This window comes from Euleptes europaea, chromosome 11, assembly GCF_029931775.1.
Source record: "Euleptes europaea isolate rEulEur1 chromosome 11, rEulEur1.hap1, whole genome shotgun sequence".
In the NCBI taxonomy this organism is placed as follows: domain Eukaryota; kingdom Metazoa; phylum Chordata; class Lepidosauria; order Squamata; family Sphaerodactylidae; genus Euleptes; species Euleptes europaea.
In genome coordinates, this window is record NC_079322.1 from 9,188,881 (window position 1) to 9,203,130 (window position 14,250).

Consider the following 14,250-nt stretch of genomic DNA (forward strand, 5'->3'; position numbering starts at 1 on the left):
TTAGTGTCCTAACTGATTACTCAATATTATTTTTTCAGGCCCAAGTATTTTAGGTAACATTGTGGAGGATGTGACACATCCCTGTAATCCAAATCCTTGTGCTGCCAATCAGCTGTGTGAAGTCAACAGAAAAGGGTGTCAGCTTGGGGAACCCTGCCTGCCTTATATTTGTGTGCAAGGTAGGTCCTGCAATTATTTCCCAGTTATTAAAAATGCTGGTAAGATTCTCGAAATGAACTACTGTGTAGAGTTGCTGCTTCTGAATGTGCTTTTGGTTGTATTTTCAAATTCTGTTTAAATATTTTATTAACATTTTGAAAATTACAAACAATTAACATACACATATTCGCATACAGATTGGGCTTCTTCTAGGGAAATCAATTAACATTTTTATTCTTATTAATACTAATTAATACATTGTTTTTATCTTATCTATACTCGATGCAAGTGTTCTATTCTACTAGTCTTCTAATTGTTTCATATTCCAAATTCCAAAACTTTGATTTCTAACATTATAAACTATATCTAATCCTTAATATTTTTATAAATGACTTGGATGATGGAATAGAGGACATGATAACTAAATTTGCAGATGACACCAAGTTGGGAGGGTTAGTTAATACCCCAGAGGACAGGGTCAGAGTTCAGAATGACCTTGATAGACTGGAGAGCTGGGCCACAAACAATAAAATGGATTTCAATAGGGAGAAGTGTAAGGTACTTCACCTAGGCAGGAACAACATAAGGCACAGGTACAATATGGGAGATAGTTGGCTTGACAACAGTACATGTGAAAGAGATCTGGGAGTCTTACAGCCCATTCCTGAGCTGATGGCGTAGGGGAACGGCGGGGAAGAGGGGCAGCGGCGCCTCTTCCTAAGCCGTTTCGCCTACACCATTGAAGGAAAAAAGGCAGTTTCATGACTTTTTTTCTTTCAAGCGGGGCTTTTTGCCCATAGGGAACAGCGAGGCACCACCATTCCCGGCATACCGGGCCAAAATGGGTTAGGGAGCCGCCTAGCCAGTGGCTCCTCCCCCTGTCCCGCCCCTGGAACACCCCCCTGCACCAGCGCGGCCTCTCTATGCCATGGCTGGCGCCACGAAGAGGCCGCGCCAGCGGAGGGGTGAGGCGCGGCCCCACAGCGCTCGTCCGCTGGCGGCCCTGGCCTCCCCGCCAGCGTAAGTACGTGTAATCACGCGATTACATGTACTTACGCTGGCGGCGAGATGACGCCGCCTCCTGAGGGGATTCAGCCCCCCCCCTCAGGAATGGGATGTTAGTGGACCACAAACTGAATATGCTTCAGAGGATAAGTCTGAGGGAAAGAAAGCCCAAATCAAAGGGAAAAGGGGACCAAAGCGGAAACAAGCTGCAGAGATTAACAAAGACGAAGTAAAGGATTACTTGCCTACTGAAAATGGAGAAGCAAAAAGTGACGAGGTCTCAGTATCTGAGGCAACAGGAGAGAAAGAAGCAAAATCTGAGTAACAGCTTGTACAAAGTCTTTAATCAGTGGTTCTTGTACCGCCCATCTTGTACAATTCAGAGGAATATTTTTATCAACTTTTTTGTAAATGCAAGTTTTTTAGTGGTTTTAGAAAATACATTTTTAAACATGAGGGGATCCTCCCCATATCCCACTTACTGTAACTGAGTGTAAATGCTTAGTTTAAAAAGGTAAAAATCATGTGGTTGTCTACTGTCTATACAACCAGCAATTTAATAGAATGTTAAATTAAGGAAAGATGGTAAAATCGTAATTACTTAACATTCCACAGGCCCGGATGGACAACTTACAATTGACATGTGGCCCTTCAGCGTTATTTTTATGCAGGAATTTGGTTATAATAATGAATTTAGCTGAATTTGAATACATAATGGAAAAACGTTCAGTATATATCAGTATGTTCTCCAGAGGCAAACAAGTTGTTCACTCTTGCTGTAGATTTGAGGGATGATTTTTATAACAAGCTAACAAGCATGCACAAAATAAGACTTCCGGCATTGGGATGAGTAGGAAAATGCCTTCATGCTTAAACATATCCTCGATATGTCACAAATTAATTGCTTCCACAATAAAACTGTTCCCTGGTGTTGGAAATTATAAAAAAGAAAAAAGAATGAGCTGTTAGTGGACCACAAACTGAACATGAGTCAACAGTGATATGGCGGCTAAGAAGGCCAATGCAATTCTGGGCTGCATCAATAGGAGTATTGTGTCAAGATCAAGGGGAGTAATACTACTACTGTATTCTGCATTGGTCAGACCTAACTTGGAATATTGTGTCCAGTTTTGGGCTTCACAATTTAAGAAGGATATTGACAAGTTGGAGCGTGTCCAGAGGAGGGCGACTAGAATGGTCAAAGGTCTGAAATCCATTCCCTATGAGGAGAGACTTAAGGAGCTGGGTTTGTTTAGTCTGGAGAAGAGAAGGTTAAGGGGTGACATGATAGCCATGTTTAAATATTTGAAGGGATGCCATGTTAATGAGGGAACTAGCTTGTTCTCGGTTGCTTCAGAGACTAGGACACGGAGTAATGGATTTAAACTAAGAGAAAAGTGATTCCACCAAAACATTAGGAAGAACTTTCTGACGGTGAGGGCGGTTCGATGGTGGAATGTGCTGCCTTGGGGGTGGGGGTGGAGTCCCCGTCTTTGTAAGGTCTTTAAGCAGAGGTTGGATGGCCATCTGTCGGGAGAGCTTTGATTGTGGGATCCTGCATGGCAGGGGGTTGGACTGGATGGCCCTTGTGGTCTCTTCCAACCTTGTGTGATTTTGTGATTTGTGATTACTTCTATTTTACTCTTATTTCATCTCTTATTTTAACTCTTTTTATATTCTCTACACATTTATTCTCTGTTCTCTTGAATCTTCATTTACTTTTTAGCCCTATAGATCTCTTATCCTATACTTTCCAGTTAGCATACTCAAAATAACATTCCCATTTCTTTTGAAATTCTTCCATCATTTTTCCTTTCAGCAAGCTGGTTAATTTGGACATCTCCGCATATTCTGCCATTTTCTGTTTCCATCTCTCTAATTCTGGAGCATCTTCTTGTTTCCATACCGTTGCCAGAACCATTCTTGCTGCAGTCGTCATATAGCTGAATAGTTCTTTATGGTTCTTTTCCAAATTTTCTGGTTCTATTCACAATAACATGTTTTCCAGATTCAAAAGGAAATTTGACTTTTAAGACATTCTGCATTTCTTGGTGAATCTGGATCAAAAATTTATTAACTTTTTTACAAGTCCACCACGAATGAAAGTATCTTCAAATTCATTAGATCTTCAAACAGAACATGGAAGGCTAATAAGGAGAAAATGTCGCATTTTATACAATAATAGTCTTTATTATTATCTATAAGACCTCTGATGTGTATGGAACACATATTTATATTTAATTGAGTAACGTGTCTTCTTCAACTAGGCTGCAAGTTGGGTGAGGCATCTGATTTCATTGTCCGCCAAGGTACACACATCCAAGTTCCATCCTCGACAGATGTTGGTTGCTATAAAATTTGCACATGTGGCCAGAGTGGACTGCTAGAAAACTGTATGGAAATGCACTGTGTAGACCTCCAAAAGTCTTGCATTGTTGGGGGGCAAAGAAAAAGTAAGTAAGACTGCTTGCTATATTGTATGCTGTGAAGTCCAAAGGTGTAGGTTTTTGGAAAAGGCCAAGACAGTGACTTGTGAATACCTTCAGTGCAGGGTTTTAGATTCAAGCCAGGTGTCAAATCAAATTCTGATTGGAGCTCTCCATTATTATTATTTTTGCCGTCAAGTCACTTCTGACTTATGGCCGACACCCTGGTGGAGTTTTCAAGGCAAGAAACGTTCAGAGGTGGTTTGCCATTGCCTGCCTTCGTGTCACAACCCTGGTATTCCTTGGAGGTCTCCCATCCAAATACTTGCCAGGGCTGACCCTGCTTAGCTTCTGAGATCTCCATACCTAGCAAGTACAATTGTCATCCTAAGCACCCCTTCATGGAAGTAAGGTCTGTTTAAATAAACATGTCTTTACTTCTGTCTTCAGCGTCAGCTTGATTTTAATAGAGTTCACTTAGTTTTGTATGTTTATTGATCAATATAGATGAAAACCACAGAGATTTAAAGAGTTTAAGACAGTAATGCTAGGAAAAGTTGAGGGAAGGAGGAAAAGAGGAAGACTGAACATGAGATGGATTGACTCAGTAAAGGAAGCCTAATAGGGAGTCTCTGTCTGAGCAAGGCTGTTAATGATAGGACGTTTTGGAGGACATTGATTCATAGGGTCACCATAGGTCAGAAGCGACTTGATGTCACTTAGCACACACGCACAAGTTGTTTAAAACAAAAGTGTATAGTTGAGGGCTCTATTTTATATCTATACTATATCTAGGATGATTCCTTTTATTGCAGTCATTGATTTAGCCATGGCTATATAGAATATTCTTACATTTGTTTCTTGGGCCAAGAGTCTGTGGGGTTGATGTTTCTATGAATATATGAATTTTAAAATGAAGAAACACATTAATGCCTTTATTCTTATATTAAGGTCACGGAACGTTTTTTGATATATATTGCAATGTTTGCTCTTGTTTTGCTGGAAATTTGATATGCTCCACTCGGCAGTGTCTAAACGAACACAGCTCAGACGATGAGCGTCACATGTTTACAGGTAGTGTTTTCAAGTCCATACGAAACTTCTAAAGTTCTTTCTTAATGAGAGTGCTTTGATAAATGTATTAACATTTTGCCTGTACCCCCTTCCCACAACTGTGCATCACCCAGATATTCTCTCTGATAACTATCTGAGTTGATTTTTCGTTGCGTTTTATTCAGTTGGCTGATGGTGAAGGAAGTTCAGTGGCCCAGGTTATTTCCATGGTCTGTAATAAACAGTCTGATATAGAATTTAACACAGAGCAAACCTACAATTCTAAGGGGAAATGGACTGTAAGAATATAGCACCTGCTCCAACATCTTTAGAAAAGAAGGGTCATAATTCTACAACGAACTAAATATGGTTAAACCTGTTGATTTCAATTCCTTTCTTTGGCTTAAGTGTACTTAATGTAGTGGTGGATTGCTACCTGGCATCGGCTTCAGCTCCTATAAGAACCCTGAAATTGAGCCATGTGTGTGAATCTGCAAGTTCCTAATGATCGATTTCCCTCTTTCAGGTCTGCCATGTAACTGCGCTGATCAGTTTGTCCCAGTATGTGGGCAAAATGGACGCACTTATCCCAGCGCATGTATCGCGCGTTGTGTGGGGCTTCAGGACAATCAGTTTGAGTTTGGATCCTGTATGTCTAAGGATGCCTGCAATCCCAACCCCTGCCTCAAACATCAGAGGTAAACATTTGACATATTTAAGAATAAGAAGGGGTGATCAGTTCATAGATTGTTGCACAAAAGAACAATAGGTTATATATAGCCTAATTGTAATTATCTGTTATTAATGGGCATGAATACGCTAGAAATAGTTAGTGAATATAAAGAATTAAAATTTCTTTAATTTCACTTACTGCATTTTATTGAAGATTGGATCCTGGGAATAAAAAATGCTTTTTACAGTGCATTCCTGGGTGGGGGGACACTCCTTTGGAGGTGGTGTGACCCCTATACCGGTGTCTGTGTCACTTGCGCCATGCAAACTGGCACGGACACTGGCGTGGAGCCACTTACGTTGGCCCCCCTGGACTGCTGCAGCAGTGCGGCCCTTGGACGTCGGCGCAGCCGCCCCCTGGTGTTCTCCTGATTCAAGTCCCCATACCAGCGTGCTGGGAGGCGTTCTCAGAGCATTCTGGGGGGGGGTGGGGGGTGGAGCTGCCATTAGGCAGTTTCCTAGCCCCTTTCTCACTGGGAACACCTCCTAACGCAACACCATTTTTGGTGACACAGCATTGCTGTTTGCAATGGGGCCTTTCCCCCCATTTTGGGGTTTTAAAAAATAAAAAAAACCTTTCCCCCCACCATGACGGCCATGAAACCTCATTGGAGGTGCCAGGGCAGCCTCTGCAGCTCTCAGGAAAGGGCTGCTAGTGTCCTAACTGATTACTCATTATTATTTTTTCAGGCCCATGTACTTTAGATAATGTATGAGAATTACTGGTTTATATGAAAAAAAATGATTTTTTTTTCTTTCAGAGACAGAAAAAACAGCAGGAAAAACTACAGTGATGTTTCACTGTAGAAACCTACTGAATGAATTTAGTTTGTTCCAAGCTAAATGACTAGCATGGAGGCAGCATGTGTTTGATTTGCAGTTGGTGACTTTCCTCTGTTGCTGCCCTTTGACAGCGATGGAAGATTTTGCCTTACAGGAAGTGACCTTTCAACCCTGTCTTCCCAACCTAGAGGCAGAAACTAACCTGTCTGCAACAGTAGAAATTCACCAAATTAAAAAATTGCTTTTATGCAGCCCTTGCATTTCTTTTGCATTTGTGGTGCAACTAGATACCAACTGATAACATTTTTGGCATAAGCATTTTGTGCAGTTCTTCTTGGAAGCCAGAGCTAACTTCTTTTTATGAAATTATCTAAATACTTCCTTTGTTTCTTCTCTTTTTTTGAAGCAATAACATAAATTTTATGAAAATGCTGTTTTGTCCAGATGTGTACCAAAACCACAGGTTTGCTTAACCAGTTTTAAGAAATTTGGATGTAACCAGTATGAATGTGTACCGAGACAATCCAGGTGTGACCAGTTACAAGATCCCGTTTGTGACACAGACAATATAGAATATAACAATCCGTGTACTTTGCATCAAAAAGGGAAAAGTATATCTTACAAAGGTCCATGTCAGGTAGGCAGTCATTTTGTGAATATATTTGCATGCAATGTTTATTTTTCCACTACTGATGGCCAGCACCATGCAAAAGTGTTCTTCAGTTCAGTCTATCTGACAAACAAGTGGGTGAATGTGGACCTCTAGGAAGGGGATTTAGCTCTACAGGTCCTGATTTGGACTCTGTCACGTGAGCAGATCCTGCTAATCGCCATGGCGAACGGCAGTCCTCAGAAGGCTTTTGAGTACTGGGTGTGCTGGTTTGTCATGCCTGAGATTTCCCAAGCACGTCATTTAAATTCTGATTTTTATAAAACAGAATTGCACTTACGTGTAACCGCTGTTCATCAAACATCTTCTATGCAGGCACGTATGGGACTGCACCGAAGACACTACAATAAAGAATTAGTTATATTAAAAGGTAAGAAGATAAATATTTAGGGCAGGGGTGTCAAATATAAGGCCTGGGGGCCGGATCCGGCCCCTTGAGAGCTCTTATCTGGCCTGTGAGCCAGCCGCAGCAGCCACCCCCACTTGATCTGGGCTGGTGAAGCATGGCCTGGCCTGACCAAGTGACATTTATGTCATATCCAGCCATCATGACAATTGAGTTCGACACCCCTGGTCTAGGGCACCAATTTCTGTTTGAATGTCCTACTGAATTTAGATTATGGTCTGCTTGCAGAAATAATAAACACAGGCATGTATGTCATCATGTACTCACAATGCCCAGGTAAAGTTTGAAGGGCAAACTCGACTTCTTTTGTATCATATATACTGTGAGACGTGGCAACTGGCTCATGAGGTGCACATGTTGAAAGAAGGTGAATTTGCCTCTCACACTTTATGGATTACTCTGCAGGTACATGAACTGTGTCTGTCAGCTGGTGAAGCAGCTGTAACTCTTTTCATACAGTACGATCTTCTGCAGTTTAAATGTATTTATCCAGTTTTTCCCTACTGTTTGTTAAAAGTCCTTTATTTAAAACTGAGTCAGAATTTAGAAAACTGCATCTGTTTTCTGTCATAATAGACACACATATTAGAAGGAAGGAAACATTGTCGAGCACTTCTCTTGGAAGATACCCATATTCATATGGATATTTTGCTCTTCTTACTCTCTGCTTCCTCTGAAGCATAGATTTCTCCTGAGCACTGTTGTTAATAAAAAGGGTCTTAGAACTGAAACAAATAAGCGGAAGCCCTGCAAGGTGTATTTATGTTTTTATTAAGTTGCTTTGTTGATCAGGCTATTAGCTACCCTGAACTCTTCTGGGATAGGTGGGAGTAAATGGTTTAAAATAATCTATTGCTGGCATTATACCTTTTTCAGATTGTAGGTAAGAAATCTGGTTTGAATGCTTCTGCACATAAAATATTTCTTACGCACACAAAATTAGCATCTCTTGTTTGAAAAAAACCAGATTGACCTTAGGACTGCTTGTATATTCTGAGTTATAGCACATATCTGCTAATTTTGTAATGTGGGGTCATATGAGTGAGAGGAATGATGGTTGGCAGTTGGCAGTTAAAAGTAGCTCGGTGTGAACGTAAGAAGAGCCCTGCTGAATCAGACCGGTGGTCCACATATTCTACCATCCTGTTCATCTTCATGTCTTCTGTGCAGTGCCACATGGGACTGCGCAGGCCAGCCACAAAGATTTTTTTCAGCTTCTAGAGCTGTTGGCTTCGCTGAGCTCCCCCTCGGCCAGAGCCGTCTTTCCGACCCAAATGGTCACCTGACCAGGGGGAGGGGCCCACTCTTCCCTCAGTCCTCTCTTCTGCTTCTGGATGTGGAAGTTCCCGTTGGACAACAAGGCTAGTGTCCACTGATGGATCTCTTCTCCATGAATGTGCCTAATCCCCTTATAAAGCCATCTGTGCCAGGGGAAATCACTATGTCCACAGGCAGTGAGTCCCGCAATTTAATTGCTCATTGAGTAAGGAAGTACTTCCTTGCACTGCGAGTAATTAAATTGTGGAATTCACTGTCCATGGACATAGTAATGTGTTCAACGAGGACGCATGCAGAGAGTTTTCTGGAGTTTCACCACTTTTTCAGTCCAGTATCACTTGACACTTTGATTTTATGTAAATCAAACTTGAGATATTGCGACTTTCATCTGTCACAATATCTCAAGTTTCTGAGGCCTCGTTCATTTATGTCAGTAGTCAATTAGACCGCTGTTGTTTTCTGTTCTTTTCCCAGTCCTTTTGCAAATCAATAGAAGTGGTGTGCGGCCACAACGGTGAAAGCTACAACAGCGTCTGTGCTGCCTATTCTGACCGTGTGGCTGTCGATTACTATGGACCCTGCCAAGCTGTGGGAGCCCTTTCACACTACAGCTCCCAGGGGGAATGTGTGTCTGTTCAGTGTCCTCCCCTTTCAGCAGCCGGATGCAAGCCAGTGATTCCACCCGGTGAGCAGGTTGATCTTTACCAATATTAAACTGAAGTATATGAACATCTAAAAGTTACTGTCAGGAAGGCATTTGGGGTTGGAAAGCTCTGTTGGAAAGGAGCTTTCGGCCTTTACAGATGTTAAAATTACCAACGGAAGACTTGGTGTCAATAACTTGTGTGTTTGCAAACGTGTGGTCTGCATTCCAGTGCAGTCTCCTCCTACTGTGGAATAACAGGTTGGCAGATCTGGAGACAGTAACATTTTGTCCCTTTGTATGTGACACGTGTAAAGGTGATTCTGTGGTGACGTGTGTTCTGCTGCCTTTGCCTTCCTTAGCGTTTCCTACTTATTTTCACTGACATCAAAGGCTCTTGCACTAGTCTTATTTGAACCCAAAGAAAAAGGATGGTTTAGTTATATTTGGTAGAATTATAGAATGGTCAGTATGTGGGGCTGACTCTGAGGTAAAAGGGGACCCTTTAAACGTAACAGTTGTTTTGGCTTACACATATATAGAGTTTATTTAGAGTATAACAGTGCAACTGTTTCAGTAAAGTTCATAAGCGGAATGGTTGCAGATATCGGTACAGTTCTTCTTTCTCTAAAGTTTATTAAACAGACCTAGCCACAAAGGCTTATTTTCTCACTTGCCGCTTAGGCTAATAACTTCCACAAAGAACACAGCTTTCTCTCATGTTCCACAGCACCTCATTCCATCTCTTCACCCACTCAGCTTCTCTCTCACACACACAGCCAGCGTGGTGTAGTGGTCAAGAGTGGTGATTTGGAGTGGTGGAGAACCGGATTTGATTCCCCACTCCTCCACATGAGTGGTGGAGGCTAATCTGATGAATTGGATTTGTTTCCCGACTCCTCCACGTGAAGCCACGTGAAGGTAACCTTGGGGTAGTCACAGCTCTCTTAGAGCTCTCTCAGCCCCACCTACCTCTCAGGGGGTCTGTTGTGGGAAGGGGAAGGGAAGGTGATTGTAAGTCGGTTTGATTCTTCCTTAAGTGGTAGTGAAAGTTGGCATATAAAAACCAACTCCTCTTCTTCTTCCCAACCCAGCCAACTCCACTCCCTTGGGTGCACTACCGTCCAGTCATAACATACTTCACTCACCCAGACCCCCTCTTTCTTACCTTGGGGGCTTGCATTTAAACCTTGGCATACATACATATAAAACCCCATATTAAATCACAGAAATAAAACACGCACAAAATATTTACGTAGCAAAACACCACAGTCTTCTCGTCATAGGGTTGACTAGTGCTGTGTAAATCCCAGGGGTTCGTATGTACTCTCATTTAGTGTCAGAACATCAGGCAGAAAAATATTAACTTATTTCCCACCTCCTAAGGCAGGGCCAACCTAACTTTTATCCAGTCAGAGAGAAGAACCAGCCAGTTCTTGGCTCTGTCTTCTTACAAGTCAGTTTGATATTCCAGTGCTTGGGCACAGAGTTCCTCTTCAACTGACGAGTCTGTTAAGATGCAATAAACGTGTCTTAGAAAGGAGAGGCGCCAGGCTCCACTTCACCCTAGGCAGCAAGAATCCACAGCAGACTGCCCTCCCTCACCCTTGGTGTCCGAGTCCCTCCCCCCACCCCAAGCCTCACAGAAAACAGTTCAAAGCTGAAACTTTCCACATCCTCCCGTCAGAGGCCAACAATTAATTTCAAAGGCTGTGAAAAGGTTGTTCTCTAACGCATGCCATATTTAAGCTCTGTGATAAATACAGGGGAAAATGTACACTGCGAAAAGTGGTAAGGGGCTTCAGGAGTAGGGATAGAGGAAGATAGTTGTGGCTATATCTGGAATTAAGCAATGAACATGTGTTTGGTTGCTGGAAAGTTACTTGAAGATAGTAGATAGGCAGGGACTTAACCTGGAAGGTTGAAACATCAACTCAAATGTGGATCCCAGGTGTTGGGCATGTGGCCAGGTTAAAGCAGATGATAATGATGAAGAGTTGGTTTTTATACCCCGATTTTCTCTAAGGAATCTCAAACCGGCTCACAATCACCTTCCCTTCCCCTCCTCACAACAGACACCTTGTGAGGTTGGTGGGGCTGAGAGAGACCTTGTGACTAGCCCAAGGTCACCCAGCAGACTGCTCTTAACCACTACTCTTAACCACTACACCATGCTGGCTCTCTTGATCTTGTGCATATGTGAGTGGCTGTGTTCTCACATTCAGGAATTTTGGAAGCAAATACCTGTTAAAAACCATGTAATAGAAACTGATATACCTATGAGCTGGTTGGTAATTGTATGTGATAAAGGATGTTATATTAATTTTTGTAGATGTATAGAGTTCTTGACAGATTCCTCTAGTGCTTAGCCTGACCTGTGATATTGGGAGTGATCACGTGCTCTCTCTCTCTCCCTCTCCCTCCCTCCCTCTCTCTCTCTCTCTCTCTCTCTCTCATATATATATATATATATGCAGGAGCCTGCTGTCCTTTGTGTGCTGGAATGCTGAGAGTCCTTTATGATAAAGAAAAGCTGGACATCTTTGTCAGGGTGAGGAGCTTAAGTTTCCTTGGAGAGATGTTAAGGCTGCAACCCAAACTAGTCATTATGTCAAATGGAATGTCAGATATCAAATGGAACAGTGTGGTGGTGTGTATATGAATACAGATCATCCTTGCTGGGGGATAATGACGAGAGCTGCTCATAGAATAAATAGAGAAAGATCCAGCACATAGAGAATTCTGTGTGTGCTATCAGAGCTCTTGGATCACAGCCAGTGTCTGCTGTTCAGGGTGAACGTCGTGACTGTTCTCCAAGTGGTAGTTTACTGTGTTGTGCCTGCAACCTCTTGATGATGTCTGTGGTCTGGCAGATGGCGAGGAGAATTTACGAGGCCCTTCCCTGCACCCTCAGTGTTTTGATCATGTTCAGAGGTGTCAGAAAGATGTGCTCATATGTTCTTGTAGGCTATCTGGTCTGTGTGACTGTGGTCTTGGTATTTTTCTTTCCTGACGTTTTGCCAGCAGCTGTGGCAGGCATCTTCAGAGGAGTAACACTGAAGGACAGTGTCTCTCAGTGTCAAGTGTGTAGGAAGAGTAATATATAGTCAGAAGGGGGTTGGGTTTGAGCTGAGTCATTGTCCTGCAAAGTATTAAAGGTAATGTGCTAATCATTGTCCTGATGAACCGATGAACTCTGACCGTGAAAGCCTTCTACAATATTATGTGCTCATATGTTTTTAGATTTTTAAAATTAAGTATTTCTTTGCTTGCTATTAACTCTTCACCTCTGTGATGTAGAAACATAACTTTGTAAAATGTCATAAACGCTAAAGAGACTTTAAACTTCTTACAGCTCACTACCAAAAAACCGATCACTGTGCTCGAAATACTTCAAAAAATCCGCCTCCATGTTTCTGTGCCGCAGTGTGATGTATTTGGATACTTCAGCATAGAATCTGAAATCGTGATTCTTATTGTACCTGTCGATCAAAACCCCAAGCCCCTTCAGGTATAATTTGTTGGGCTGTTCTTTGCATGTAGCTTTATTTACTTTACATGTTAGACATAAATCTATTTCCTACTGAAATAATTTTTAAAAATTGTACTTTTGAGTTAACGTTTTTGGAAATGCTAGTGGACTCAAATGGTAAGAAAGTATATTGTAAAAAAATTTTTAATATTGCTTTTGAGGAGATGCTTATGGGGGGAAAAGAAATGGCCATCACGGGGCATTCTCAACCCTTCAGGCCAGGATCTGAGGTGCCCGGGCAAAACTCTTGCCTCACCTTCCGGTGGGAGGGGCTTCCCTTCTCTTGCAGACTAATCTGGAAAGAGCAACAAGATACCCCATAAACCTACAAACTAATATCAAGAATGCCAAACACAAAGCAACGCAAAGTATTCAGCTAGGAGAATGACAAAGAGGATAGGATTGGATTCCTTGTGCAGTTGAGGCAGAAGGCTCAAGACAAACCAGAGTCCCCAGAATTCAAGATGTAGGGAGAATGCCCTCTGTGAGCCATGCAGAACAGGAATTCACAGGAAGAAATTTCTTTTTCTCTCCTGGCTCCTGGTAGGCCTCAAATTTTGGGGGTACAAAAAAAGCAGGTGCTGTCTTATAGTGGGCTCCTTTCAGATGGGGAATCTTATGACATCAGTATCTTCTGTAGTACCATCCTCTTAAAAAAGCTCCATGTGCCTCAAGTATCTCCCAGAAACCTGCAGAGGTCAACACCCTCCTGATGGAATAAGGTCTCATCCCTGTTGCAGCCTGGACCCGACTGGCAGCAGTGTGGGTCTAGGAAGTGACGCTGGTCACCTCCCCTGGTGCTGGCAGCCAAGAGCAAACCAAACCCCTGCAGCGTGTGTTTGACTCGGCTGGCCTGGGGAGGCTGGGGAAGCCAAATCCCCTTGGGGGAGTTTACATAAGAGAAGTTTTGATGATGTCTCCTGTAACAGGGAAACATATGTTTACAAATATTTGAGAATGGCCTCCAAGAGCCAGGGAAGAAGAGTCGTACGTAAAACAGCTGCAATATAAATATTTTACTGGGGGGAACGTACTGTGAGAGTTCACTGTCATTGTTTTCTAGATTGAAGCTTGCAATAAAGAAGCTGAGAAGATACAGTCACTGATCAACTCCGACAGCCCCGCTTTAGCATCTCACGTGCCCCTCTCAGCACTCAGAGCGGCCCAGGTGGAAGTGTCAGTCGGGAAACCGTCCTCTGTTGGTCAGGTGATGGCAGGCATGCATGTGCTTTTCTGGGGCCTGATGTTCACTTTCTCAGCCTCAGTATATAATACATAATGACACTGAAAAGGGTCATTGTTTAAATGTGTTTGTTATTGCAAAGGACATTCAGAACTGCAGATGTATTAATAATGCAGTGTATCTTTATATCTGAGAGTGGACTGCAGAACAGGGAAGATTCAGATTACAGTTTTGGCATAGTGTACTTTGGGCATAATCTAAATTAAGGCTAGGGGTTGGGAGTAGGATTGCCAGCTCTGGGTTGTGGAATTTCTGGAGATTTTGGGGGGTGGCGCCTGGGGAGGGTGGGATTTGGGGAGGGGAGAGACTTCAGTGGGGTA

The 14,250-nt window shown here is 42.6% G+C and overlaps 1 protein-coding gene across 1 annotated transcript in view; it reads left to right on the forward strand.

Moving 5' to 3' along the window:
• RECK (reversion inducing cysteine rich protein with kazal motifs) overlaps window positions 1–13,975 on the forward strand; it is a 62,370-nt gene extending 48,395 nt beyond the window's left edge. The window contains exons 13-21 of the mRNA XM_056857862.1: window positions 39–179; window positions 3,432–3,617; window positions 4,542–4,664; window positions 5,170–5,341; window positions 6,603–6,795; window positions 8,987–9,197; window positions 11,633–11,706; window positions 12,511–12,666; window positions 13,751–13,975. Of these exons, the coding sequence (XP_056713840.1) occupies window positions 39–179; window positions 3,432–3,617; window positions 4,542–4,664; window positions 5,170–5,341; window positions 6,603–6,795; window positions 8,987–9,197; window positions 11,633–11,706; window positions 12,511–12,666; window positions 13,751–13,966 (1,472 nt within the window). The 3' untranslated portion in view covers window positions 13,967–13,975. The remainder of the gene's footprint in view (window positions 1–38; window positions 180–3,431; window positions 3,618–4,541; window positions 4,665–5,169; window positions 5,342–6,602; window positions 6,796–8,986; window positions 9,198–11,632; window positions 11,707–12,510; window positions 12,667–13,750) is intronic.
• The last annotated feature ends 275 nt before the right edge of the window (window positions 13,976–14,250 follow it).